Genomic DNA, 24,174 nt, shown 5'->3' with positions numbered 1-24,174 from the left:
CGACGGCCACGACGGTGGCATGCGGCATTTCGATGAGCGCGCCGTACATGGAGGCACCGAGGGCGATGACGCAGGCGGCGTAGGCAGCGATGACGACAAAGGCGATCGCGACGGCGACGGTGGTGCGCGTGGGCGTGGGCATCTTGCAGAATGGCGCGTCGGTGATGTTGCCACGGGCTTGTCCACCTCCGTGCGACTGGACACGGGTCAATGTCCTGGAGCTGTAGATCAAGTCCACTCCAGTCTGTCCAACCCCAGGTCCAACCCTGGGTGCGCCTGTCTCTTCATGATGCCCATCGCACCTATTTTACGTGCCACGAATAGTGCGAATTCATGCCTAGCACGACCGTATTCGTACGTAAAATCATCATCTAGTATCACAACGGTGGCATCCACACAGCTTCTATTTATATACATACAAATACGTATATGAGGCGAAAGGAATTGGCATTTTCGTTGAAAAAATACATCGTCATAGAAATACAGTAGGTTTACGAATAGATTGCGAAAACGTACCAAGAGCCCACAACGCTATGATGGAGCACCACAACCTCATTCAAGAGCCCTACCAGCTCGGTCTTCGTTGTCTTGTAGTACAGTGTACTAGTAGCACAACACGAGTCGCCGCTTGCATCTTGTCCGGGGGCACGCGCTCGTGTCTCTGACCGTAGTCGACGACTGACGTCAAGTGTCTGCAAAATCGACTTCGTATTTACGACATTGCCCTCGGGCGATAAGATCTGAGTTGTCGTGGCAACATGGACGGCACCGCACTGAGCACTGGTGCGTCACACTAGTGATTTGTGTCAACAATAGGTACAATATTTGTACCGCTGTGCGAGCGCTCGATTGCACCGCACTGCATGTGTACTTGCTATTGGGGAAGAATATTTCCCCAACCACTCGACCCAAGAATGTGCATCGTAATCACAGCAAATTAAGGCAGAGCAAGTCGGCCCACGGTCGCATCCAGTGGAACGCCGCGAACGCTGCTGGTCGATCAAGTAGCTTGACGATGGACCACATATGAAAAGAAACCCATAGTGGTAATCCCGGCTATACAGCGTAAGCCGTCTGACAAGACAATTGAAGCCGAGACGAGGGTATCATAATGTCTATTCCAAAAGACACGAGTCTCTAATACAACAGCCTCAATAGACGACGCTTCGTCATGGAACTGGTCAAAATTAAGGCTCGAACTCTCGTCTCTTCACTCGCCGTTGACGAGGCAATCCTTGTACCGTTCGGCTATCGCACCGCGTCAACGAAGAAAGGATCAATAATAACAATGCACAGCGTATTTGCTGCCTGACAAGTGCTTAGGGGTAGGTTAGGGGTAGGTTCATACCTCGATGGCAACGCGAGCACGTAGCAAAAGCGCATGTTTAGATATATTAGGACTCGCCACCTATGCATTGTCGACGGGGGAGTGCACAGCGGTGTCCCGAAGCGCGTCCTGATGTTTCTGAGCGCGGCGGACGACCCACACGCGCGCAAAAAGCAACAGCAAGAAGACGAGCAGAACAACTGACGCGATCGCGATAGCTCGGTCGTAGTTTCGGGCGACCGACATGAGCGTGTGGCCAAAGTACGCGTCGTACCACGGGTTGCGGTACGTATAGTCAACGGAAAAGTCGGTATATGTACTCTTGGGGGCCATGCCGGATTTCTTGTCGTTGGCGACGCTTTGGATGCAGGCGGCACCCGACGGCTTGGGTGCAGTCATCGGGCACGTGTCATGGATCCACGTCTGCAGCGCAGTGTGTTTGGTCGTGGCGTTGGAGAGCGCCGCGCAGCCATAGCAGAGATCGACGACGTCCAATTGAAACCTACGGGCCGGGGCGTTTAGACGCGCCAGAAACGTCTGCGGGTCAGTGGTCGTCGGGTCCCATTGGGGATTCTCGACGGTAATGTTGACGCGCGCGCAAAAGCTGTCGAGCGTCGTCGTGGCTGTCACAATGACGTTGGCAAGCGTGGCTGGCAGCGTCGATAAATTGCGCTCGACTTCAGCCGTCACGTTTGGGTTGTTCCAGAGACCCGGAAACACGATCGTTTGGACGAGTGGAAACGCGCTGCAAAAGTGGTGGCCTTCGCTCACACAGTACGCTTCCGAGAACGCTCGCGCGGCGTCCAGAGGATACTCTCTCGTTTCATATACTTTGTAGCGCAGGGGGTTGGACGGAGTTTTGGCCGCGCCGAAAGAAAAAAGACTGGCGCTGTAGTTGTACTGGCGCGCCTTGTCCGAGGCGAAGAATGCGTTCATGCGGTGCTGGTACGTCGTGAGCGCTGGCGCCGTCTCGATCGCCTTTGTTGTCATGGCGACGCCATCGACGGCCATACCCAAAAGCACGCTGACGCAGACGACCTCGACGAACAAAAGCAGGAGGCAGAACGTATGCGACGGCGCCCCGCGCGTCCAGACAAGGTGCACGAGGCCAAGCGCCGCAAGCGCAAGCGTCACGACGGCCACGACGGTGGCATGCGGCATTTCGATGAGCGCGCCGTACATGGAGGCACCGAGGGCGATGACGCAGGCGGCGTAGGCGGCGACGACGACAAAGGCGATCGCGACGGCGACGGTGGTGCGCGTGGGCGTGGGCATCTTGCAGAATGGCGCGTCGGTGATGTTGCCACGGGCTTGTCCACGGCCGTGCGACTGGACACGGGTCAATTTATCATGGATCCTTGAACTGGATCAAAGTCACACCGCTGCTATTGCCTGCCTTTCCGCCCGATGATGTGCGTCGCACTCATTTTTTAAAACGTGCCACGGATTGTGCGAATTCGTGCCTAGCACGACCGTATTCGTACGTAAAACCCATCGTCGGCATCGCAACCAGTGGCATTTACATCATCCTTCGTATTGAATTACATACAAATACAAAGCTAAAAAAACTGTCTTCATGAAAATATATTACGATCACCAGTCGCCTCGATAAACCATGCAATGCGTACGAATAGATGGCGAAAACGTGCCAAGAATTACAACCTCGACGCGAGAAAGACACAATCCGACAGCAGCATGGCGCCCCAAGGTACGTCGCGACGAAGCGTGGCCCGCGCCCACACGTGCGCTTCTAGTCGTAGCCAGCAACAGCGTCCACGAGATCGACGCTCCATGGACGCCTACAGCAGACGCACCTGCCACGCCGCCGCCCGTAGCACGCGCTTGCCACCGCGCCTACTGACGCCTGTGTAGGAGACGCCCCGGACGCCGCCGACGCCGTGTCTGCATACCTTCCGCACCAACGACGGGACACTCCGCGGTTTCTTGGCGTCAATGTTTCTCTACTCGGCGGGCCCGTTCTGCTGCTGCACGCGCCAGCGCCGGTGCATGCAGTGCGGCGCGACCTTGGACGCAGAGAACCGCGCGGTCGAGCGGTCGTACAGCGGTAGCGACACGGACGAGTCGCACGGTAGTACGATCCCACGCGATGCGCCGGCGCCCAGTGAGACGACGCCGATGCTACGACCGGCGTCGTAAGCACTGAGGTCTGATCGCCAAAGGGCAATGTCGTCAATAAGAAGGGCAATGTCGTAAATAAGAAGTCAATTGTCGTGGTTAGTACAACGTCTCGATGAGCTTTTCATACTTGTTGGCGACGACATGCCGATGGACAACGTCGCCGTCGGGCGATAGCTCGGGCGGCCCGAGGTCCGCCGGCAGCAGCAGCCATTTGCGCAGCGGAAAGACCGCGACAAGACCAAACGGCGTGCCTACATTCGAACCACAATGGTACCCGCACGTATCGCAAGCACGTCGACCTGCTGCATCCCCGAGGGTCGCGAGCGGCGCTTGGTTGACCTGCTCGAGCAGCTGGTCCAGTGCCACAGCCCAGATCGGACACCGCAGCACCTACGCCGTTGGCATCTTCCATGGGTCGTATGGTACGTGTAGTACCTCTGCGATGGTCAGTGCTTTGCTGCCGAGCGTCCGGCCTTTCTCGATGGCTTCGTCGACGAGCTTGTCCTTCTTAGTCTTGAGGACGAGGAGGACCGTCAGATACGTGTGGCCATCTCCCACCACGACCGCGCGCTGGAGGTACGGGGCCTAGCCAAAATCGCGCAAAAATCGTTCGTTGCATGGTATACAGCCGTGGTGTACCCGCCGAAGGAGGAGAGCTTCGTAGGGTGCGGGAGGGATGCGATCGCCGGACGCAAGGATAATGAATTCCTTGTGGTGGTTGATGACGACGTAGCCGACCGGGTTGAGGCCGCCGTACTGGTAGCTGTGCCACGCATTGTCGGCGCCTCGAATGTGGTTGCAGACGTTGCGACCCTTGTAGCACAGCTAGGTGGATGAGCCAATTGGTCGATACCAAGCGAAAAAGAGGTGTACCTGGTACTCGGTGCCACTCGGCGACTCGGCGAGCGAGATGATCGTCCCTGGGAGCGGCTTGCCGCTGGAGCCGAGCGCCCACGCATTCGGTGCGTTGACGCTGGCAACGCCCGACGTTTCGACCGACCCATCGAGTTGGTACAAGGGTAAATCCGCCTACATCCGCTTTAGAACGGCAGTCGCAGGGAGCGGAAATCGGACCGTGCTAAAGAGCTCGATCTTGTCAAACGCGAGCTTGGCGAGGACGACACCGCAGAAGCGACAGCTGTCGAGGCCCAGCTTCTTCTTCATGGACGCCAGCACCAGTCTATGCGCACGACATCACCTCTGGAACGTTGGATGGCAGGACGCACTTGTTGGCGAGCGAGTGACCGAGCGACGGCTTTGCCTTGCTGCGGGGACCGCCCACTTGCAGCCTACACAGCACCACCACGGTCGTCGTCGTCTCGAAAACACACTGTGGACGTGCGTACTTGGCCGCGTGGTGCACTGCGCGGGTCTTGGCCCAGGCGTACAGCACCGAGTGGGCTTGGGCTTTGATGGTGACGAGCTGGCGGCCCAGCGCCCTACGCAACATGTGATGACCTCCTCGTTGAGCGAATATTGCCCGTACGTCCATGTGGCAGGTGTGCCAAAGAAGAGCGTGGGTTGGATCTGCTTGAGCGTCGACGGCGACGCGTCACCTTCCACGCAGTACAAGACGGGACCGCCCCCGACTGCGATCGAGAGGTACCACTCGATGACTTGCGACGACACAAAGTGCAGCGGGAGGTAGCTACATACAAGCTTAACGCCGGAAAATAGCAGTCCGGGACGTACGCAATGATGCGATCGGTGGGTCCCACGTCGATCTGCAGACCCTCGGCCAACTGCGCGGCTGTAAAGAGAATATTGTCATGCGTCAAGACCTACGGTCAGATGGGAGTGGATAGCTGAGACCAGAAAACATAGTATAGCTTGGTACATATTGCACAAGGTGGCCGTCGGGTGCATATTGATACGAAACGAGGCAGTCATCGTTGGGTCGCACAAGCTGCTGTAGAGCCTCGAGGCTTGCGTCCGGATGCAGCTTGCCGAGCTCGAGAAACTGGTCGACCGAGTAGGTGGGCACGTCGGTCGATGGCAGCACGGTCTAGGATCGTCTTCCGCAATCGAACAGAAAAGACATTGCAGACGTACGCGGGACGAGCCGACGTAGACGATGCCAGCGAGGTGCGGGAGGAGCGCATAGTCGGGTAGCAGCGGCGCGGCGTCCGTGACGATCCATTTGAAGCCAGGAAACGAGTGCCACATCGACTGCACTTCTTGCAGCTGGACGCGCCAGTGGCACACGAGCGCGCCGGCGCCGATCACGCCCATGTTGATAAAGGTACAAGCGGTTGGGTGCGCGGTCATCTGGAAGAGCACGGCGTCGTTGCGGGCGAGGTCCATGGCCACAAAGCTCCGTGCAAAGTCGGCCGCCTGGCCGGCGTACTCGAGCCAGCTGTAGCTGCCCGGACTCGCCGCGTTGGTGGGCCATCGCGTGATGGCGGCCGCGCTCGCACTCGCCTCGACGGCCTCCATGAAGGCAGACCATAGCGTCCTGGGCGGTGGTGGCATCGGCGTCGGCAGCTTGGAACTGCGACGGCTCTTGGTCGTCGCCATGGCGAAGGTTTCTGACGCGGACGCTGATTGGTCGACTTTCGGCCAACGAACGTGTGGGACATGGGGCTGGCTAATCGCACGCCACCAGATGTGTCCACTTGGTGAAATGGACGGCTCGTTGGTGTGCCCACGTGTGCAAAGGGCCGTCGCAAGCTGGTTGCTTGCATCGACTCGGGCGTGGCTTGACGTCACACGGTCTGGCGCTCTTCGTCGCGAAAAAGTGCGTTTTTATAGACCATATTTTTGACAGGACCACGCTCCGTGACGCCAACGGTACGCGCTTCGACACACATCCGCGACGTGCCAAGAACCTTCAAGACATGCGTCTATAGTGCAACCGAGAGGTTGCGGCGTACTGTAGGTTGGCACGTCAGTGGCGCTCCGCGCAGAGGCAGGACCGACGGCTGAAAATTCACCGTGGTGCGTGCATTTAGACTCGTCCTGCGACACGCCGCGAGCCTGGGGAGTCTGGTTTCTGAGTGGCATCGCTTACGCTAGATCTGGTCGACGACGCTGGCCGAAGCACAAGATGGCATCGAACGCGAAGCGAAGCACCGTCGCCAGATTTAGTCGCGCGAGGACGAGTGCAAGGTGGCAAGTAATAGTGTGATCTAAGGGCGCGCTGGTGTTCATTGACACGCTGTATCGTATTGCACACGTCACGCAACCCGAGTAAGGATGGCCATCTGCCCTCGTCGTCGGTTCTAGAACTTGCTTGATCTAGTCAGCAGATAGGGCCTACAAGAAGAAGTCGTCGCCGATACTATGGGCTCGCGTGCACGTGTCGAGGGCATCGTTTAATGCGAAGTATAATAGTGTTGAGGGCGTCATGACTCTCCACCTGGCGATCTTGGTGTCGACCACATTGTGCGTTGACCTAACCTCAACAGCCCACCGACATCATGGGCGAGCCGCGCCTCTCGCATCCAAGTCTCGCCGCTCAGCCGCAGCACGCTCGGAGCACAGAGTCCAGGAGCAAGACATACATACGCTCGAAGAACAAGTGCTATAGGATTGAGGATGTACCAGGACGTGGCACACCATCGGTGGCGCCAACTCTGCCAGCAATCAATAGCCAGCACTCACCAAGAGCGCACTACCATCAGAACATGCACTTGAGTACATGACATGTACTAAAGCACATGACCTGGTCGCCACCGCCAATCGTCATGGCCAAACGTTGGAATTCGAGCAGCGAGGAGTGCCGCAAGTACAGCACTAGTTTTTATGTTTCGCGTTATCTTCGTTGGTACAAAGAGTTCTTAAAGACTAGCAATCTCCTTCTTCATTCGCTCGCTCGCCAGACCGTGGCGGCGGCGGCGCGGCGCTCGTCTCTTTCGTAGTCGCCCGAGGGCTACGAGTATGGCATAACCAGCTCAAAACCAGCCAGGGACAGGTCTCGACTTGGCTTTCGCCTCGTAGCTTTGCCTCGTTGGTTTCCGTGATTTAACGCGATGACATCTCTTCATGCAATCTGAATTTGTGAGAAAAGTACAGTTTCTATACTATTGGCACTGGCGCTTGTCCTGCGTAAAGATCGTCGTCGCGTAGTAGCGGCCGTCCGACGCCTTCTTGACGGCAAACCCAACCGTGTTGTAGTCGCGGTTCAGAATGTTCTTGCGGTGGCCCGGCGAGTTCATCCACTGCGTCGTCATGCCACGCGCGTCTCCGTCGTAGTTGTACAAGGTGTTTTCACCGCACGCGCCATTGTTGCCCGCGGCCGCGCACCGATGGCTAAAGTTGTCGTGGCTGATTGTGCCGGCGCGGATCTCGTAGTTGACGTGGTCCATCGAAAGGGCGTTGAGCTTCGAGTTGAGGCAAGCGAACGCCGGAAGACCATTCTTGACGCGCTCTTCGTTGTGGAACTTGAAGAGCTGCTTGACAACATCGCTAGCACCCGCCGACGTCGTGGTCTGTGTCGGCGCCGGCGTCGCACGCGTCGTTGGGACCGGGGTCGACGGGCCACGCGTCGGTCGCGGGGCTTGCGTCGGGCGGTTCGGGGCTTGCGACCACGGTGCCGGCGTCACGGCCTGCTGCCCCTTCTTGTTGGCGCAGACGTCGGAGCGCGGGTTCGTGTTGGTAAACATGGCCGTCGCAAACCACTTGCCGCTCGGGCCCTTCTGCACCGCGAAACCTGCGTGCTTGTAGTCGCGGCCCAAGATGTTCTTGCGGTGGCCCGGCGAGTTCATCCACTGCGTCGTCATGCCTTGGGCGTCGCCGTCGTAGTTGTATAGAGTGTTTTCACTGCACGCGACGTTGCCGACCTTCTTGCAGCGCTCGCTGAAGCCGTCGTGGTTGATATTGTCGATCGAGATCTCGTACTTGACGTGGTCCAAGCTGAGCTGGCTGAGCTGCGAGTCGAGGCAGTCGTACGCTGGGAGGCCGTTCTTTCGGCGCTCTTGGTTGTGCAAGTCGAAAAGCTGCTGGGCAAAGTCCGATGCTGCTGTCGGCGACGACGGAGCATGCGTCCATGGGGCCTGGGTGGGGGACCGTCCACGGAGCCGGCGACGGGGCGCGGGTGGGGGCCGTCCATGGGGCCTGGGTGGGTGCAGACCACGGCGCCGGCGACGGTGCTGGACCTCGGGTCGGCGTGTTCTTGTTGCCACCGCACGTCCCAGCCTTGGGGTTCGTGTTGGTGAAAAATGCCGTCGCAAACCACTTGCCGCTGGAGCCGCGCTGGACGGCAAAGCCCACGTGCTTGTAGTCGCCGTTCAAGATGTTCTTGCGGTGGCCCGGCGAGTTCATCCAGCTTTCCGTAAACTTGGCGGGGTCGCCAACATAGTCGTACAGGGTGTTCTCACCGCACGCGACGTTGCCGACCTTTTGGCAGCGACCGCTGAAGCCGTCGTGGTTGATGTTGTCGATCGAGACTTCGTACTTGACGTGGTCGGCGCTGAGCGAGCTCAGCTGCGAGTCGAGGCACGTGAACGGCGCGATACCGTTCTTCTGGCGCTCTTGGTTGTGCAAGTCAAAGAGCTGCTGGATAAAGTCGGACGCTTCGGCCATCGCCGACGCCGATGCAATGAGCGCCGCGACAAGGTACCCAAAGCGCATTCTGTACAAGACTGACTGCGCGAGTGTAAAAGGAAAATGAAAATCGTTGACGCTCCAACTACGTGACGCGAAAGTGTGCAGCAATGGTGCGAGTAATATGAGGGTACCCTCATCCATCCGCGGTAATTGCTACGGCCAGACCAACCAGATTTGACACGCGCATTCTGTGCAAATGCTTTGGAGGAAGCCGCACGGATATGATACAATAGTATAGAGTGGCATGACAATAGTTTCACTTGGCTAGTAAACGCCGTGTAAACATCACTCGCGTCAAAGTGCACACAAAACAGATGTCTTCCGTCACACATCTGTAGTTCCCACCATGAAGCATTGCAATCGCGCTGGTAACGCTACCGCGGACAACATCAGGATTCTCGGAGACGATCGAGCCAGTTGACCACCGTTGCGCGCAGGGCGTTTAAAACCGAGTGCGTGCTCGGGCAAGATGGTATTTTGCCGAGGTTTCCTGTTTCTTGCGGTGTTGGTTGAGGACCCTGTAGAACGACAGGATTGCGATTCTATGTAAGAGTACCAAGGTAATGCATTCTAGTTTGTACTTGCGCCTGCTCACTCTTTGATACCTCGAGTTTGCGGAAGCATTTTCCATCAACTAGCGCGTAGAGGCCGATCGATCGTCTGAGAAACGATTGCCAATGTGCAGTACCTCTGCCTCGCGACCGCCGCGTCATTTGCGGGACATGCCTCGCGTCAGGTCGGACTCAAGTTGAAGTGCCGAAAATGACCGTGAGTTCGCTCGCAATTTGGCTGGACTGGCCGCGCACTTTACACGTGCACCCTTGAATTCATCTCGGGTACCAAGTATTTGCAGTGGAGTCCCGGTACGACTCTATCGTGCGTCGGTCGTTTCCTTCGACGTGGGCACTGCGTCGTGCTGATTCTGATTGGTCCTTCTATCGGTCTATCGTTGAGAGCCCCCTCGGTCGCACTTACTCTCTAGTAACTCTGCATGATGCGAAGTCGCCAGAGACTATGCCGACTGCATGGTGTGTTTATGCACGCGGTCAATCAGGGACACGCGTCGCGACAGAGAAACGGCCGCCCGTTTCATTCAAATCTGTCATATTGAATACCCTAACCCTAGTATACTCTTTCACGGCGAAGGCTTCAACGCTGTAAAGACACGCGATTCAACAGTTCCGCTAGAGCGAAGGTCAAGCCCGCCACCACAAGTGTCTAATGCCTCCTCACAACTTCACACGTGCCCAAGAGAGCATATTACTACGTCAAAAGGCCATCAGCACCGATGTAGACAACAATATATTGCTGTCCAGTTGCACTTGTACACGTTCAAAACACTCGTTTTTGGTGCACAAAAACAACTCTTGGTTTACATTCATTATCATGTATACAGTGTGAAATGGACGACGTCATAGAAACAGAAAATGCGGTAAATGCTTAGGCGCACGGGCGGCTGTCCTTGGTGAACATCGCCGTCGCGTAGAACTTGCCGTCCGGCGCCTTCTTGACCGCAAAGCCGACGTTGTCATACGCGGTGCTGAGAATGATGGTGCGTGCGCCGGTCGATCTCATCCACTGCGTCGTTGTGTTACGCGCAAGGCCATTGTAGTTGAAGAGGATGTTTTCAGCACACGCGCCGTTGTTGCCGGCCTGCCTGCAGCGCTCGCTAAAACCATCGTGGCTCATCTTGCCGGCGCGGATCACGTAGTTGACGTAGTCGGTGGAGAGCGCGCTGAGCTTGGTGTTGAGGCACGAGAAGGGCCTGACGCCGTTCTTGACGCGCTCTTCGTTGTGGAACTGGAAGAGCTGCTTGACAACCTCGCTGGCCACCGTCGTCGTCGGCGCCGGCGTCGCGCGTAGCGTCGGCACCGGGGTCGACGTGCCACTGGTCGGTTGCGGCGCTTGCGTCGACGGTGTCGGCGTCGCAGTCTGCTGCAAAGTCGTGTTGACGCAGACACCCGTGCGCGGGTTTGTGCTGGTGAAATACGCCGTCGCAAACCACTTGCCGCTCGGGCCCTTTTGCACCGCAAAGCCTGCGTGCCTGAAGTTGCTGTTCAAAATGTTAGCGCGGTGGCCTGCCGAGTTCATCCAGCTCGTCGTGTATTTGGCCGCGTCGCCAACATAGTCGTACAAGGTGTTCTCACCGCACAAGACATTGCCGACCTGTCGACAGCGCTCGAGGAAGCCGTTGTGGTTGATGTTGTCGATCGAGATCTCGTACTTGACGTGGTCCAAACTGAGCTGGTTGAGCTGCGAGTCGAGGCACGTGTATGGCGCGATACCGTTCCTCTGGCGCGCTTGGTTGTGCAAGTCAAAAAGCTGTTGGACAAGGTCGTCGGCCATCGAGCGGGCGGCGACCGTTGAGCAGGCAATGGCGGAAGCGAGGAGAGTGGCGATGCGCATGTTTTTGGTTCGTGTCGGGAGGACAAGGGAAAAGGAACAGTGATAGATGGAGAAGCCGTTAGGGAATCGAGCGACTCGCTGGAAGATATATCTATCTTCATCTACGTATCACATACTAAGGACAATATTAGTCCAGAAGCAACGCCTCGGCATATCTTTTATCGGCGTTTCTCCGAGTGCTCACGCTGAAACTCGCCTCCTCAGCTCACTCCATCTTTTGCTTTGCGGAGTAACTCAATACAGCTGCCTATTTTCTGGGAGACGGCTCTACCCTCGCCTTGTGTCCGAGTTCCACGGCGGGCGTCACCATCGGTTTCAAGGTTAAAACAGGGGGTTTCAAAGTTAAAATAGGAGGTTTCAAAGTTAAAATCGAGCAACGCCGGACGTTTCGCATGATGGTCTTTCGTGACGTGATTGGTCATTTTAATTTTGCGACGCACGGTCGCCGGCTGAAAAATCCTCCCTCCGTTAGGCTCTCCAGACTCGAAAATCGGGTGTGGAGACCGCGACCGGCGCTGGAAGAAAAATGCATCAGAATTCACTGGTTTTTGGCTCTGCCTGCCGAAAACGACCGTGAGTTCGCTCGCAATTTGGCTGGACTGGCCGCGCACTTTACACGTGCACCCTTGAATTCATCTCAGGTACCAAGTAATCGTGGTGGGGTCCCGGTACGATTCTATCGTGCGTCGGTCGTTCCTTTGTACTGCGTCTTGCTGATTCTGATTTGTCCTGTTGCACGATGTCGCTCGCTGGAAGACGACATAGTGGACTGCCACGTCATCTATGTTGCGTGTGGCTAGCTTTAGTCGTTTAGTTAGTCGAAACGAGATAAGTACCTTTCGGTGCAAATTTGCAAGCTTCCTCGCAAGAGGTCCTTCTATCGGTCTATGGTCGCACTTCCTCTCTGGCGACTCTGCATGATGCAGAGTCACCAGAGAGTATGCAGACTACATGCTGTGTTTATGCATGCGTTTAATGAGGAACACGCGCCGCGACAGCGAAACGACCGACAATTTCATCCAGATTTGTCATTTTGGATACCCCTAAGCCCAGTGTACTAGCGCACGACGACTTTAATGCCGCGAAAAAACGCGATTCAACAGTTCCGCTAGAGCGATGGTCAAGCTCGGCACCACAAGTCCCATCCCTCCTCACAATTTCACAAGGGTCCAAGAGGGCATAGTGCTTCAAAATCGATGTTGACAACACGATATAGCAGTCCTCTTGCACTTGTACATGTTGAAAACACTCGTTTTTGGTGCAAGAAAGCAACTGCAGGTTCACATTCTCAATACTAGTACCATGTTTAAAGTGCGAGATGGACGACGTCATAGAAATAGAATCGATAAATCCTTAAGCGCACGGGCGGCTGTCCTTGGTGAACATGGACGTCGCGTAGTACTTGCCGTCCGACGCCTTCTTGACCGCAAAGCCGACGTTGTCGTACGCGCTGCCGAGAATGTTGGCGCGATGGCCGGCCGAGTTCATCCACTGCGTCGTCATGCCTTGGGCGTCACCGTCGTAGTTGTACAGAGTGTTTTCAGCACACGCGCCGTTGTTGCCGGCCTGCTGGCAGCGCTCGCTAAAGCCGTCGTGGCTGATCTTGCCGACGCGGATCTCGTAGTTGACGTGGTCCATCGAGAGCGAGCTGAGCTTGGTGTTGAGGCACGAGAAGGGCTTGAGGCCGTTCTTCTGGCGCGCTTCGTTGTGGAACTTGAAGAGCTGCTTGACCACGTCGTCGGCGCCCGGCGCGTCCGTTGGGGCGTCCGAAGGCTCGTCCGACGGCTCGTCCGACTGGTCATCCGAGGGTGCCTCGGTGGGCGCCAGTGTCGGTGCCATAGTGGGGCGCTTCGTGGGCTGCGGCAACGGGCGGGGAGTGGGCTCGACTGTCGTCGGGCTCGTCGGCTTGGGCGTGTTCGGCGCATCGGTGGGCGCCACAGGGCCGGGCTTGGCGCCGCAGACGTCCTTGCGCGGGTTCGTGTCGGTAAACATGGACGTCGCAAACCATTTGCCGCTCGGGCCCTTCTCCACTGCAAAGCCCACGTGCTTGTAGGCGCCGTTCAAGATGTTCTTGCGGTGGCCCGCCGAGTTCATCCACTGCGTCGTCATGCCTTGCGCCTCGCCGTCGTAGTTGTACAAGGTGTTTTCGCCGCAAGCGACGTTGCCGACCTTCTTGCAGCGCTCGCTGAAGCCGTCGTGGTTGATGTCGTCGATCGAGATCTCGTACTTGACGTGGTCCAAGCTGAGTTGACTCAGCTGCGAGTCGAGGCACTCGAAAGGTGCGACGCCGTTGGCCTGGCGCTCCTTGTTGTGGAGTTCAAAAAGCTGCTGGACGAGGTCGTCGGCCATCGAATGGGCGGCGACCGTCGAGCACGCAAGGGCCGTAGCAAGAAGAGTGGCGATGCGCATGGTGTTGTTGTTGGTGTGGGAACGACAAGGGAAAGGTAAAGTGAGCGACTTGATCGATCGCGGTGGCAAATCCGACAGACACGCGAGGGTGGCACCTGGCTGACGGGAAGCGTCGGTGCTGCCACGTGGGTGAGCGTTTCATCGTGCTGACAACTTGTGTTGACCGTGTCACTGAAAACCAGCTGAAATCAGATTGGGTAGAGGCGACACTGGACAATAATGACTACATCCGTCGCCCACCTTCGATTTGTGGCGCGTCGCAGCACGACACAGAGATTAGTCTGGTCAAACTAGTCGTTCATTAATGGTCATTGGATGTATCATCCCGAGCATTTGCCAACACTCGTGGTGACTCGCCACCAGATGTGCTTCGTCCAGTATGTGACGACACCCCCCGCGTCAGAATCCAAGCGTAACCCGCATCCTATCATAGCTCGCTTCCACCACAGCAAGTGGATCCGGCGATCGTTCTTTGTGTGTGGAAGACACGAGACATGCTGTCGACACCACGACACGATGCGGCCGCAGCATTAGTTCGACTTGCTTGCACGTTTGAAGAAGTGCTCATCGACAGCAAAAATCGTGTATGCAGTGCCTTTGGCCTGCTCGAAAAGCAAGGGAACACGATAAATGTCAAAGTCCGGCATTTGCTGTATAGTAGTATGATACTAAACAGCAAATGCCGGGCTTTGACTTTGACGATGAGTATGCCAAAATCAACCAACTCGACAATCCGAATGAGGCAACCGAGCTGGGCATCGCGGAATTATAGCTGTAATTCTCAGTGTGTACGCAGGGCTTTGCATCGTCTTTGCGCGACTCGTGCAACCACTGTGTGATGCGGAGGAGGTTCTCGGGCTGCACGCAACCTTGCATTGCGGTAATGTCTCATAGTCTGGAATATGCATCGGCCGAGATCTTCTATGCACTGCTTCGTGCCCTCAATTTCGTCTTGCGATCTAAGACGTTAGCTTAGTACTGCTAGATCAACCCAGCGCGCGATGCGATCGCCAAACTCGACGACCTCCATGATCATGCAACCCTTTTGCGATTCACAATGCGTTGAAACTCGACTTTGAACCCAATTTGGATATCGATGGCTGCACGAGACAAAGAATCCATTGCATTCCTCGTCGCTCCTTTCCTGAAAGATTGCTGCAATCGCTTTGTAGTAGACGCTTGAGCTTTCCGCTTTGTGGTTATTGGCCATTGAGATTCGAGAGCTCACCGCCGCGTCTCGCGGTCACGTCTTTGGTTGAGGCCACTGCGTCGCTCCGACGTGGTCCATATAATACAATTACGCGTAGTTCCGCCGTCGACTTGTACCTACCGGTATATGGACTGTTGTACTACATCGCATGCGTGATTCGGCATCCCTGTGTCAAGATGACCCAACGACGACACTTGAGCAGCTGCCTGGAGATGATGGCCAATTCTGATTGGCTAAAATACAGACGCTATTGTCGTTTGATTGGCCAAAGCACCCCATTCGTCCATTTTGCCATGCTCAAGCACCTCGTGGCAGCGGCGCTCGCAGTCCCGACCGTTTACGTGGCGTTCGTCCTCGTCCACGCGCTTGCGACGACGTCGCCCATCGACAGCGTTGCGCGCATGCTCGGTAGCCCATGGGCGCTGAGCGGCCTCGTCGACTACAGCGCCGGCCTCCTCTTCTCGGTGCCCTACTTGTGGCTCCGAGCGTCGACGCTGCCCGCCAAGATCGGCTTGGCCCTCGGCGCGATCGTCCTCGGCAACGCCTTTAGCGTCGCCGTCTTCATCTGGCTCATCCTTTCCAGCGACAGCACATTGCGCGCCGCCGTCTTGCCCGTGCGCACGGCGTTCCCGCCCATCGACAGCACGTCGGCGTCCCGCCGCACGTTCATCGGTCTGGCGCTCCTGGCCTTTCTCGGCTACCTCGGGCTCCTTGTCTACTGTGTACAGGCGCAGCCGTTGGCGACCGGCTGGGCGACGATCCAGGGCGACGCGTGGGCCTACGCGACGTTCGTGAACGTGTGGACAGGACAGTGCTTGGTGCTCACGTACATCCTCGTGCGCGAAGGCCGCGACGCCAAGCTCTTTGCTGCTGCACTGAGCGTCGGGCTCGTGATCGTGGGCAATCTTGCGACGTGCTATTACCTTTTGCATCTATTCGTCCTCCGGTTTCCCGGCTGGCATGTCCGCGACGTCTTGCTCTGGAACGACAACGACGCCAACGTCGACGAAGACGCGCCGCTTCTGCCCAAAACCTCATATGTCTAGTAGTTGAGTGCAAGCAACAAAATGATCCCATGGTGAGGTACCCAAGGGTTTTTATCCCTTGCTGGTACATAACATCAAGCATAATTTGCACACAAATCTGCTTGTACGCCTGCAACTCTCACAACGTCGTCCCCAAGCAAGCGATACCATGACGTTATAGCCTGTCTGATTCACAGGCCACGGCCCAAAGAGGGCAGACGGCGGTAATTCGACCCCACACTCAGAAAGACCACACATTCGACGCTCTCGCAACGCAGATGAGATATGCGATGTACCCACGACCGGTCACAACGCTGCAACTTGGACCCATAACCAAGAGCCAACCACCAACACAAAGCGTACTACAAAGAATCGTGTGCGTTTCTGCATCGAATCAAGGAGATACATTGATGCCCTTGATAAAATGAATGCACAAAGAGTCTTCTCATCCTGTTACCGCGGGTGTCGTGCTGGCCAACGCTGCAAAATGGAGGTCGTGCGCCAGTCGATGTGTACGCATCGAACCTGCTTAGCACCGAACTAATGCTGCGGCGGCATGAAGGTGCAGCTTAAGCGCCTGTCAAAAGCGCCAAGAAACAATCGTCGGATCCGCTTGCTGCAATAGAACGTGCTCCTACTGTAGGAAACGGCGTTGGTCACGCTTCGATTGGGACGTTGTGCCGGAAGCAAGACATCTGCCTAATGATACCTCGAGAGTAATGCTTCTGGGCCACCAAGAGGACTCCATGCGATGGGATGGAAGCAGCTGTTGCGTGCACCACACAATTTATTGTCGAAGCGCGTACTCGAGAGGGCAGGCAGCGCCCTCGAGAAGCACGACGTGAGCGAAAGCATCTTGAATTTTACATCGAAGCATAGCACGAGCTTGGAAAGGATCGCTATATTTCGCGGCAGAGAGGAATCTCGGCCGTCCTCAACGTGGAGACCCAGCCCACCACACACCAAGGCTTTTCACAACAACATCCGGTGCGGCGAAACCACTGAGAAGCTAAATTTGAGATCCAACGCATGGCGTTGCGATCGCCATACAGAGGTCAACGCCGTGACACACACGCATCCACGTGGCAGCACCGACGCTTCCCGTCAGCCAGGTGCCACCCTCGCGTGTCTGTCGGATTTGCCACCGCGATCGATCAAGTCGCTCACTTTACCTTTTCCCTTGTCCTCCCCACACCACCAACAACACCATGCGCATCGCGACACTTCTTGCTACGGCCCTTGCGTGCTCGACGGTCGCCGCCCATTCGATGGCCGACGACCTCGTCCAGCAGCTTTTGAATTCCACAACAAGGAGCGCCAGAAGAACGGCGTCGCACCTTTCGAGTGCCTCGACTCGCAGCTGAGTCAACTCAGCTTGGACCACGTCAAGTACGAGATCTCGATCGACGACATCAACCACGACGGCTTCAGCGAGCGCTGCAAGAAGGTCGGCAACGTCGCTTGCGGCGAAAACACCTTGTACAACTACGACGGCGAGGCGCAAGGCATGACGACGCAGTGGATGAACTCGGCGGGCCACCGCAAGAACATCTTGAACGGCGCCTACAAGCACGTGGGCTTTGCAGTGGAGAAGGGCCCGAGCGGCAAATGGTTTTCAACGGCCATGTTTACCGACACGAACCCGCGCAAGGACGTGTGTGGCGCCAAGCCCGGCCCCGTGGCGCCCACCGATGCGCCGTACACGCCCAAGCCGACGGCGCGTCCATTGCCGACAGCCAAGCCCACGGCGCGCCCATTGCCGACGGCCAAGCCCACGGCGCGCCCGTTGCCGACGGGGCCGCCGATTTCGACGACGACCAAGCCGACGAAGCGCCCGACGCCCAAGACGCCGACGCCGATCCCCTACACCAAGTCGCCGACGCCGCGCCCGACCACGACGCCCAAGCCTTGCCCGACCCGTGCTCCCACCCAGCGTCCGACGACGGCTCCGACCCAGCGCCCGTCCACGGCGCCGACGCCTCGCCCGACGTACGCCCCAACGGACGCACCGGGCGCCGACGACGTGGTCAAGCAGCTCTTCAAGTTCCACAACGATGAGCGCCAGAAGAACGGCCTCAAGCCCTTCTCGTGCCTCAACACCAAGCTCAGCTCGCTCTCGATGGACCACGTCAACTACGAGATCCGCGTCGGCAAGATCAGCCACGACGGCTTTAGCGAGCGCTGCAAGCAGGCCGGCAACAACGGCGCGTGTGCTGAAAACACTCTGTACAACTACGACGGTGACGCCCAAGGCATGACGACGCAGTGGATGAACTCGGCTGGCCATCGCAAGAACATTCTCGGCAGCGACTACAACCACGTGGGCTTTGCGGTCAAGAAGGCGTCGGACGGCAAGTACTACGCGACGTCCATGTTCACCAAGGACAGCCGCCCGTGCGCCTAAGCATGTTTGAGGATGATGTGTGTGTCCATGAATATATTGTATTGTTGAAGTGATGTGATGTTGATTGCAGCACAGTGCCTTATATATCGTATCGTTGCCACTGCAACTGCGATGCAACACAGAGTTTGGCTCGACGAACCGGCTCGGGAAAGCGCACGACGCCTTGGCACCGTCGATGGCAGCTTGCTTCATACGCCACGCCGGATCGTCGAGAGCATGCAAGATCGTAGGCAGAAACCGGAAGTCAGAATGAGCTTCACACCGTGCGCCGAGAGGTTGCGCATGAAGCAGGCCTTGGGACGTGCCGCTTGCGGCCTCGCGCACGGCCGCGCACATGTCCGCAAACGACTCGAGGAGCATCGGGAGAATTACACTCACAATCATCTCCAAGAGAAAGCCGAGGCGCTCGCCGAAGCACTCCATGACGGACAAGGCGCCTTGGCGGGCGTCCGTGTTGGAACTCTTCTCGCTTCCTCGAGGCGCAGAATGACCAGATGCTGCTTGCGCGCAGCGATACCAAGACCCTTGACGACGACCGAAACACGAAATGCGGTGCCCATGCGGTAGTGAAACGTCTCGCCCGTCGTCGCCGCCATGCAGAATCGTCCAGAATCAACGGACGTCGTCAGGTCTGGACCGCAAGCATGAGCAGCGACAAGTGCGCACTGGACGGCCTTGGACACGATCGAGAGCGACGCGAAAAGCCGCAGCTGACGTTCGGCCTTGTTCGTGTCCGCGACCCGAGGCAGACTACGACGCCTGCGCGCTTGTGGTCGTACGCATCGAGCTTCTTTGACAGTGCTTCGATTCGCGCTTCGAGGAGCGTGCAGAGGCCGTTCGTGTACATACACGATTCCATCATCTACACCGACCTTGCGCATGGACGCTGTGATGCGCGTCGCCGAGGCGGAGCGATAGAATAAACGGGACGTAGGTCATGACGTGCGAAAGGATCTTTGTCTTGGCGCAGTGCTCACTACCGTCAACGTGCTCTCGTCAGCCTCGAGATCGTAGTGTGCTCGACCGGCGCGCGAAACGTGCTCGGCTTCCTCGGCGCCTTGGGCCGGGACGTGCTGCAAGAATTCCGACCGAGTGCCCTTGAGGTACCCGTCGGTGAGACTCTGCACCACACAGAAAGTCCATCGACGTGGTCGTGCACCGTCGGCACCATCTCATCGTACTTCGCAGCCGACGGCGCAAGGTCGACACGAGCCAGGCCTTGAGGCGCGCCCACTCGCCCGCAAAGGCGTCCTTGCACGACAAGCGCTTGGTGCGAGAGCACGAGAAGGATCGGACGAGCGCAACAATCTTGGTCTCGAGCGTCTCGGTCGAACGGCGCACCGGCAAGATCGTGCGCAGGCGCGGGTACCAGCGAGCGAGGGCTAATTGTAGAGAACCGCGTCGGTGTCCTTCGTCGTGCGTTTGGTCCGCGGCAGAGGCGACTGCTCAAGAGCCGCATGAAGGCTGTATAGAGCTGGTCCGAAGCGAGCGCGCGCATGCTTTTTCCTGCGACAAGCACGACATGGATGGAGGAAGAAATCCACCTACATCGGCAGACGAGGAACCTCGTTCGAGTCCGGAGCCTAGGTATTCTGTGAGACTCGAGTCGCGTCGAAGTACCTTGTGCCAAACGTGGACCAGCGCCGCGTCGACACCTGGAAGAACGAGGTCCAGCGAAGCACGCCGTGGACCATGAGTACTGTTGGTGACCGCCCGAGAAGCTCAAATCGCAGGTAGCTCGAGCACAGATCGCATCTGACGCGACGTCGACCACGAGGTTCGCGGCGGGCGAGAGGTTCGTGGCGGGCGAGAGGTTCGTGATGTCGTCGCGGCGGTCTCGGTGCCGTGTGCAAGCAGCAGGACATCAAGTGTGACGCGCTCGAGACGAGCGCCACTTGGCTCTGCGCCGCGAGATGACGCGCGCACTGCTGCGCCGGCGGCCGTGTCGTCGTCGCGGCAGCCATTTTGAAATTGCCCTTGCTATTGGTGTCCGGTTATTGATCCGGATGCCTGAAACGCCACGAGCGCGACAAGGGTCGAGGCCATCGTCCGCACTCCTCGCACAAACGCCCGAGGCTGCCAGCGTTTGTCTCGGCGCACCGGCCATATACGGTAACCAGTCTCACAAACTCGAGTCTTGCAGCACAATATTCAGGCAAAATGCCATTTAATTGGGAATGTCTTGTTTTATGGCACCAGCGTATAAAGAAAGAGAGGGAAAAGAACGTGGAATTCATTTTATTACATTTTTTTCCAATTCGTGCGAGGCGACTGGGTCGTGGCCTTGATGACGACGCTTAGGTGGCATGCAACTACCGTGTTTCATTGGCAGGGAAACTTATGGCTCGACCAATCAGAGGACAGAGCTGACCAATCAGAAGGCAGCATTTGGGTAACGGCGACGCATCTGATTGGACAAAATGTTGGAAGGCTGTTGGACGTGATATCCGGCAGGCTGTTGGACGCATCCGGCAGGCTGTTGGACGCATCCGGCAGGCAGTTGGACTCATCCGGACGAGCTGCTGGAGTCGAGCCGCCCGCCCGGATGACTCCGCCTTGTATCCGGCTGTCACAAGTCATTTGTGTGGTTCAGGACCACCCGAACCACGGCGCCGCCTCCAGCGTGACGCTGAGCCAAGAAGGGCCGCGGGAGACGCACCATGGCACCGTCGTGTGTTGTCACTGGTATGTACTAGTAATGTGACGTTTGCATCTTCTTGGTGCGCTCTTGGAACGCGTACGAGCAGCAGAGCGGCGTCGTGCGCTCGATGTGGCTGACGCGGCGCTCTCCGAGGAGCCTGCCACGTTGGAACGTACGCGCACTGGTGTATATAGCTACTGTCGTGCGCCATTCCAGGCTCTAGGCGCTCTTCAACACGTCACCGGTTGCGGCCTCGCCGCCAGTGCTCTGAAGCTTGGTTGTTTGGGGAGTCTGGCGCTCGCACGACGACTCCGCGATCGCGTTCCGCGGTTGGCAAGTTCTCGAGATCGAGCACTCGTGCTCCAAGCTACGGCTGCGATACATGTAATGCACATATTTACGACTTGATGATTAAGGGTCTTGCCATAACTGCACTTGCTACGCGTGCACTGTGCAGGCGCCTGCTTACGCATGCTCGGCAAGGGGCTAACCTTGACCGTGTCATGACGGGACCAGCAGCAATCGGCGTGTCCACGGACAAGGGGCGACGGCGCATGGACAGCAGTGGCTGTCGCGCGGACCTGCTCAGGCGGCGCGTCCTCAGGTCACGTCTACATGAGCAACAAGAGGTCAACACAGTCCCGAGACACAATAGCGCAAGCATACCTTGACAACGTCGCGCGGCGATGTGTCCTTCTTTGGATGGATGCACGTTGCACAGCGTCGGCAATGGCGCAGCTACCACGGACAGTCGTACGATCTCAGTAGCGCACACTAGCGCTAGGAGCTCGGCTGCACTGGCAGTAAGGTGGGCACACGTGGCGGACGCGCTCTTGGGCCTAGGTGGCGCCGGCAGCGACTGTTGCGGCGATCGATGCAGCGACCGTGGTGCGAGAGGCCGTGGCGGGAGCGACCTGGCGTCCTGCGTCGCTCGGCATGGCGTCGGAGGTTCGGGCGCGCGGGCGCGGGCTGCGCAAGGTAGAGATACCTGGCGAGGAGTGGCGGTCGGCGGCACGACGCGGCGAAACGTCGAAGTGAGTGGCTGTAGACAGCCAAGCAAGCGTCGTTCCTGCGCCCTGGAGCGCCGCGCCGGAATAGAATTCAATATTGGACCTCTCGGCAACTGATGGGCAGGACCCGTATTTGATTTCATAGGATATAAATTTTCAATAGAGCAAAGCCATAAATCGTCCAACAGCCCAATTAAACCGCCCATCGCCAATCTGGCAATTTGCTTTTTAACGCTTAAAGAGCAATGCTATCTGTGCGTTGTTGACCATTGCTCGCGTTATAAGACCGCAGTGGCGGCGTAGCGTGGTCTGCTCTGCTCCCGAAAGTGTCTTCTGTCAATGTGCCAAGTATGGGCGATTTCATTTCAAACGCGAGATTGGCGGCCGAGTTGCGTCGGCTCGCGGGCGGTGGTTCAAAAATGGCACTCCGCTCTTATTTGTGGCATGTGCCATAAATAAATCTTGGATCGCGCCTCGTGTTCCGCTGCACGGCTCGGACGGCGACGCGACCTCTCTCTCCGCACTCTCCACGGCGTCCTCTATCCCTGTGTCTAGTCTCGACGATTGCATGTTCCAACACAATTGTGGTCGCTTTGCAACCGGGTGGCGCGGGCCAAGAGAAAAAAGAGAAAAAATGAAAAAAAATGAAAAAAAAGTGTTCCGCACACTTGGTTGTTGAGTGGTGCTTCTCCGCACAACCTAGCCTGTAAGAGCCACAAGACTGTAGAATGGAAACCATTCGAGAATTGTGTTTGCTGATTACAAGGCGTCGGGTCGTACCAAGCAAAGCACCGAATTTCAACCGCCAGTGTACGAAGCACGCCGGAAGTGTTTTTTCAACACTTGCCAAGTCTAACAGCAACGTTTGACAATGTCCAAACGGTCTTTGGTTGTTCAAACCAAAAACGTCCTGGATATCCCCGGGAGGATGCCAGCCATATTGGTCATCGTGGATCTCGTCCTGATATAGCTACGATCTGGATCTGAAATCAGGTCATTTCGTGTTCCCACGTAAGCTTTGCAGAAGACGGCAAATCGGCCAATGGACGTCCGGGCAAGCTTCTATGCCTTCTGGAAGGTCCTCTGCAACGCGTAATGACGTGGCAACTGCGGATCCGGGGAAGGTCCAGCGCGACGAGGCAGAGCGCGCTGCCTTCCGCGAGAAGCGCAAACGGAACCTCGACGGCCGCGTCCAGGCACTCAAGAAGACCAAGCTGACGCCGCCGGCCATCGACCTCTTTGCGCCCGACGAGACCGCGCCGCCGCCAGTCGCCAACATCAAGAAGTCACAGACGAAGGCATCGCGCTTAGCGGCGCGCGAAGCCCGGTCCACGGCCAGACAGGCCGACGCAAGCCGCCCTCGCAAGCGACCCGTCTGTCTAGTATTATGAAGGCTCAACACGCTATGTATTGGCTTGCGTTGAATATTATGTTGGATAATGTTGGGATCATTTTTAACCGAGGTGGCGAGGGATCTTTTGTACTAGTAACGCGCTTGCCCATGCCAGGACGCATCCGTGTTCCCTCTGCGCCTTGGTGGTCTGCTCGTCGATGGTCCTGGCTGCCGTGCGTCCAACGCGCCGAGCTTTGCCATGACGATGTGCTTAATTTTGGCAATCATGGAGGACCGTCTCGCTGCTTTCGTCTCGACGTACGCAAAAAGCTGTGCGTGGGTATTGCATATGGAGGTATCGGAGGGAGTCTCCATTTGGTCTTTTGCAATGTTGCGCGCAGTTGACATTAGTTGACATGAGCGCGCCAGTCGATACCAGCTCACCCGAACGGGGCCTATTCGTCGAGCCAAACTCTGTGTTGCATCGCAGTTGCAGTGGCAACGATACGATATATAAGGCACTGTGCTGCAATCAACATCACATCACTTCAACAATACAATATATTCATGGACACACACATCATCCTCAAACATGCTTAGGCGCACGGGCGGCTGTCCTTGGTGAACATGGACGTCGCGTAGTACTTGCCGTCCGACGCCTTCTTGACCGCAAAGCCCACGTGGTTGTAGTCGCTGCCGAGAATGTTCTTGCGATGGCCAGCC

At 57.3% G+C, this 24,174-nt stretch overlaps 6 protein-coding genes across 6 annotated transcripts; 3 read left to right on the top strand and 3 right to left on the bottom strand.

The window, feature by feature from the left end:
- Positions 1-3,022: 3,022 nt before the first annotated feature.
- SPRG_20476 (hypothetical protein) lies at positions 3,023-3,484 on the top strand (the record flags this gene model as incomplete). Its single annotated transcript, XM_012347180.1, has 3 exons — positions 3,023-3,035; positions 3,082-3,158; positions 3,200-3,484. 3 exons carry the CDS (start codon positions 3,023-3,025, stop codon positions 3,482-3,484), a joined length of 375 nt encoding a protein of 124 aa, XP_012202570.1.
- A 78-nt stretch (positions 3,485-3,562) lies between these two features.
- SPRG_20475 (hypothetical protein) lies at positions 3,563-5,983 on the bottom strand (the record flags this gene model as incomplete). The annotated part of the gene is made up of 12 exons (XM_012347179.1): positions 3,563-3,717; positions 3,766-3,856; positions 3,902-4,051; positions 4,106-4,291; positions 4,340-4,495; positions 4,541-4,646; positions 4,693-4,755; positions 4,813-4,905; positions 4,953-5,114; positions 5,159-5,247; positions 5,304-5,471; positions 5,519-5,983. 12 exons carry the CDS (start codon positions 5,981-5,983, stop codon positions 3,563-3,565), a joined length of 1,884 nt encoding a protein of 627 aa, XP_012202569.1.
- Positions 5,984-10,453: 4,470 nt separating this feature from the next.
- SPRG_20474 (hypothetical protein) lies at positions 10,454-11,359 on the bottom strand (the record flags this gene model as incomplete). Its single annotated transcript, XM_012347178.1, has 1 exon — positions 10,454-11,359. One exon carries the CDS (start codon positions 11,357-11,359, stop codon positions 10,454-10,456), a length of 906 nt encoding a protein of 301 aa, XP_012202568.1.
- A 3,972-nt stretch (positions 11,360-15,331) lies between these two features.
- On the top strand, positions 15,332-16,084 carry SPRG_20473 (hypothetical protein; the record flags this gene model as incomplete). The annotated part of the gene is made up of 1 exon (XM_012347177.1): positions 15,332-16,084. The coding sequence occupies one exon, from the start codon at positions 15,332-15,334 to the stop codon at positions 16,082-16,084; it is 753 nt and encodes a 250-aa protein (XP_012202567.1).
- Positions 16,085-18,524: 2,440 nt separating this feature from the next.
- On the top strand, positions 18,525-19,034 carry SPRG_20472 (hypothetical protein; the record flags this gene model as incomplete). The annotated part of the gene is made up of 1 exon (XM_012347176.1): positions 18,525-19,034. The coding sequence occupies one exon, from the start codon at positions 18,525-18,527 to the stop codon at positions 19,032-19,034; it is 510 nt and encodes a 169-aa protein (XP_012202566.1).
- A 2,674-nt stretch (positions 19,035-21,708) lies between these two features.
- On the bottom strand, positions 21,709-22,237 carry SPRG_20470 (hypothetical protein; the record flags this gene model as incomplete). Its single annotated transcript, XM_012347175.1, has 2 exons — positions 21,709-21,719; positions 21,775-22,237. Coding segments are annotated over 2 exons (474 nt in total), but the record flags the coding sequence as incomplete, so codon positions are not given.
- Positions 22,238-24,174: the final 1,937 nt, after the last annotated feature.

Source organism: Saprolegnia parasitica (genome assembly GCF_000151545.1).
Source record: "Saprolegnia parasitica CBS 223.65 unplaced genomic scaffold supercont2.34, whole genome shotgun sequence".
Taxonomy (NCBI): Eukaryota; Oomycota; class Saprolegniomycetes; order Saprolegniales; family Saprolegniaceae; genus Saprolegnia; species Saprolegnia parasitica.
The sequence above is the reverse complement of the archived record's forward strand: the minus strand, read 5'-3'. Positions and strand labels throughout refer to the sequence as shown.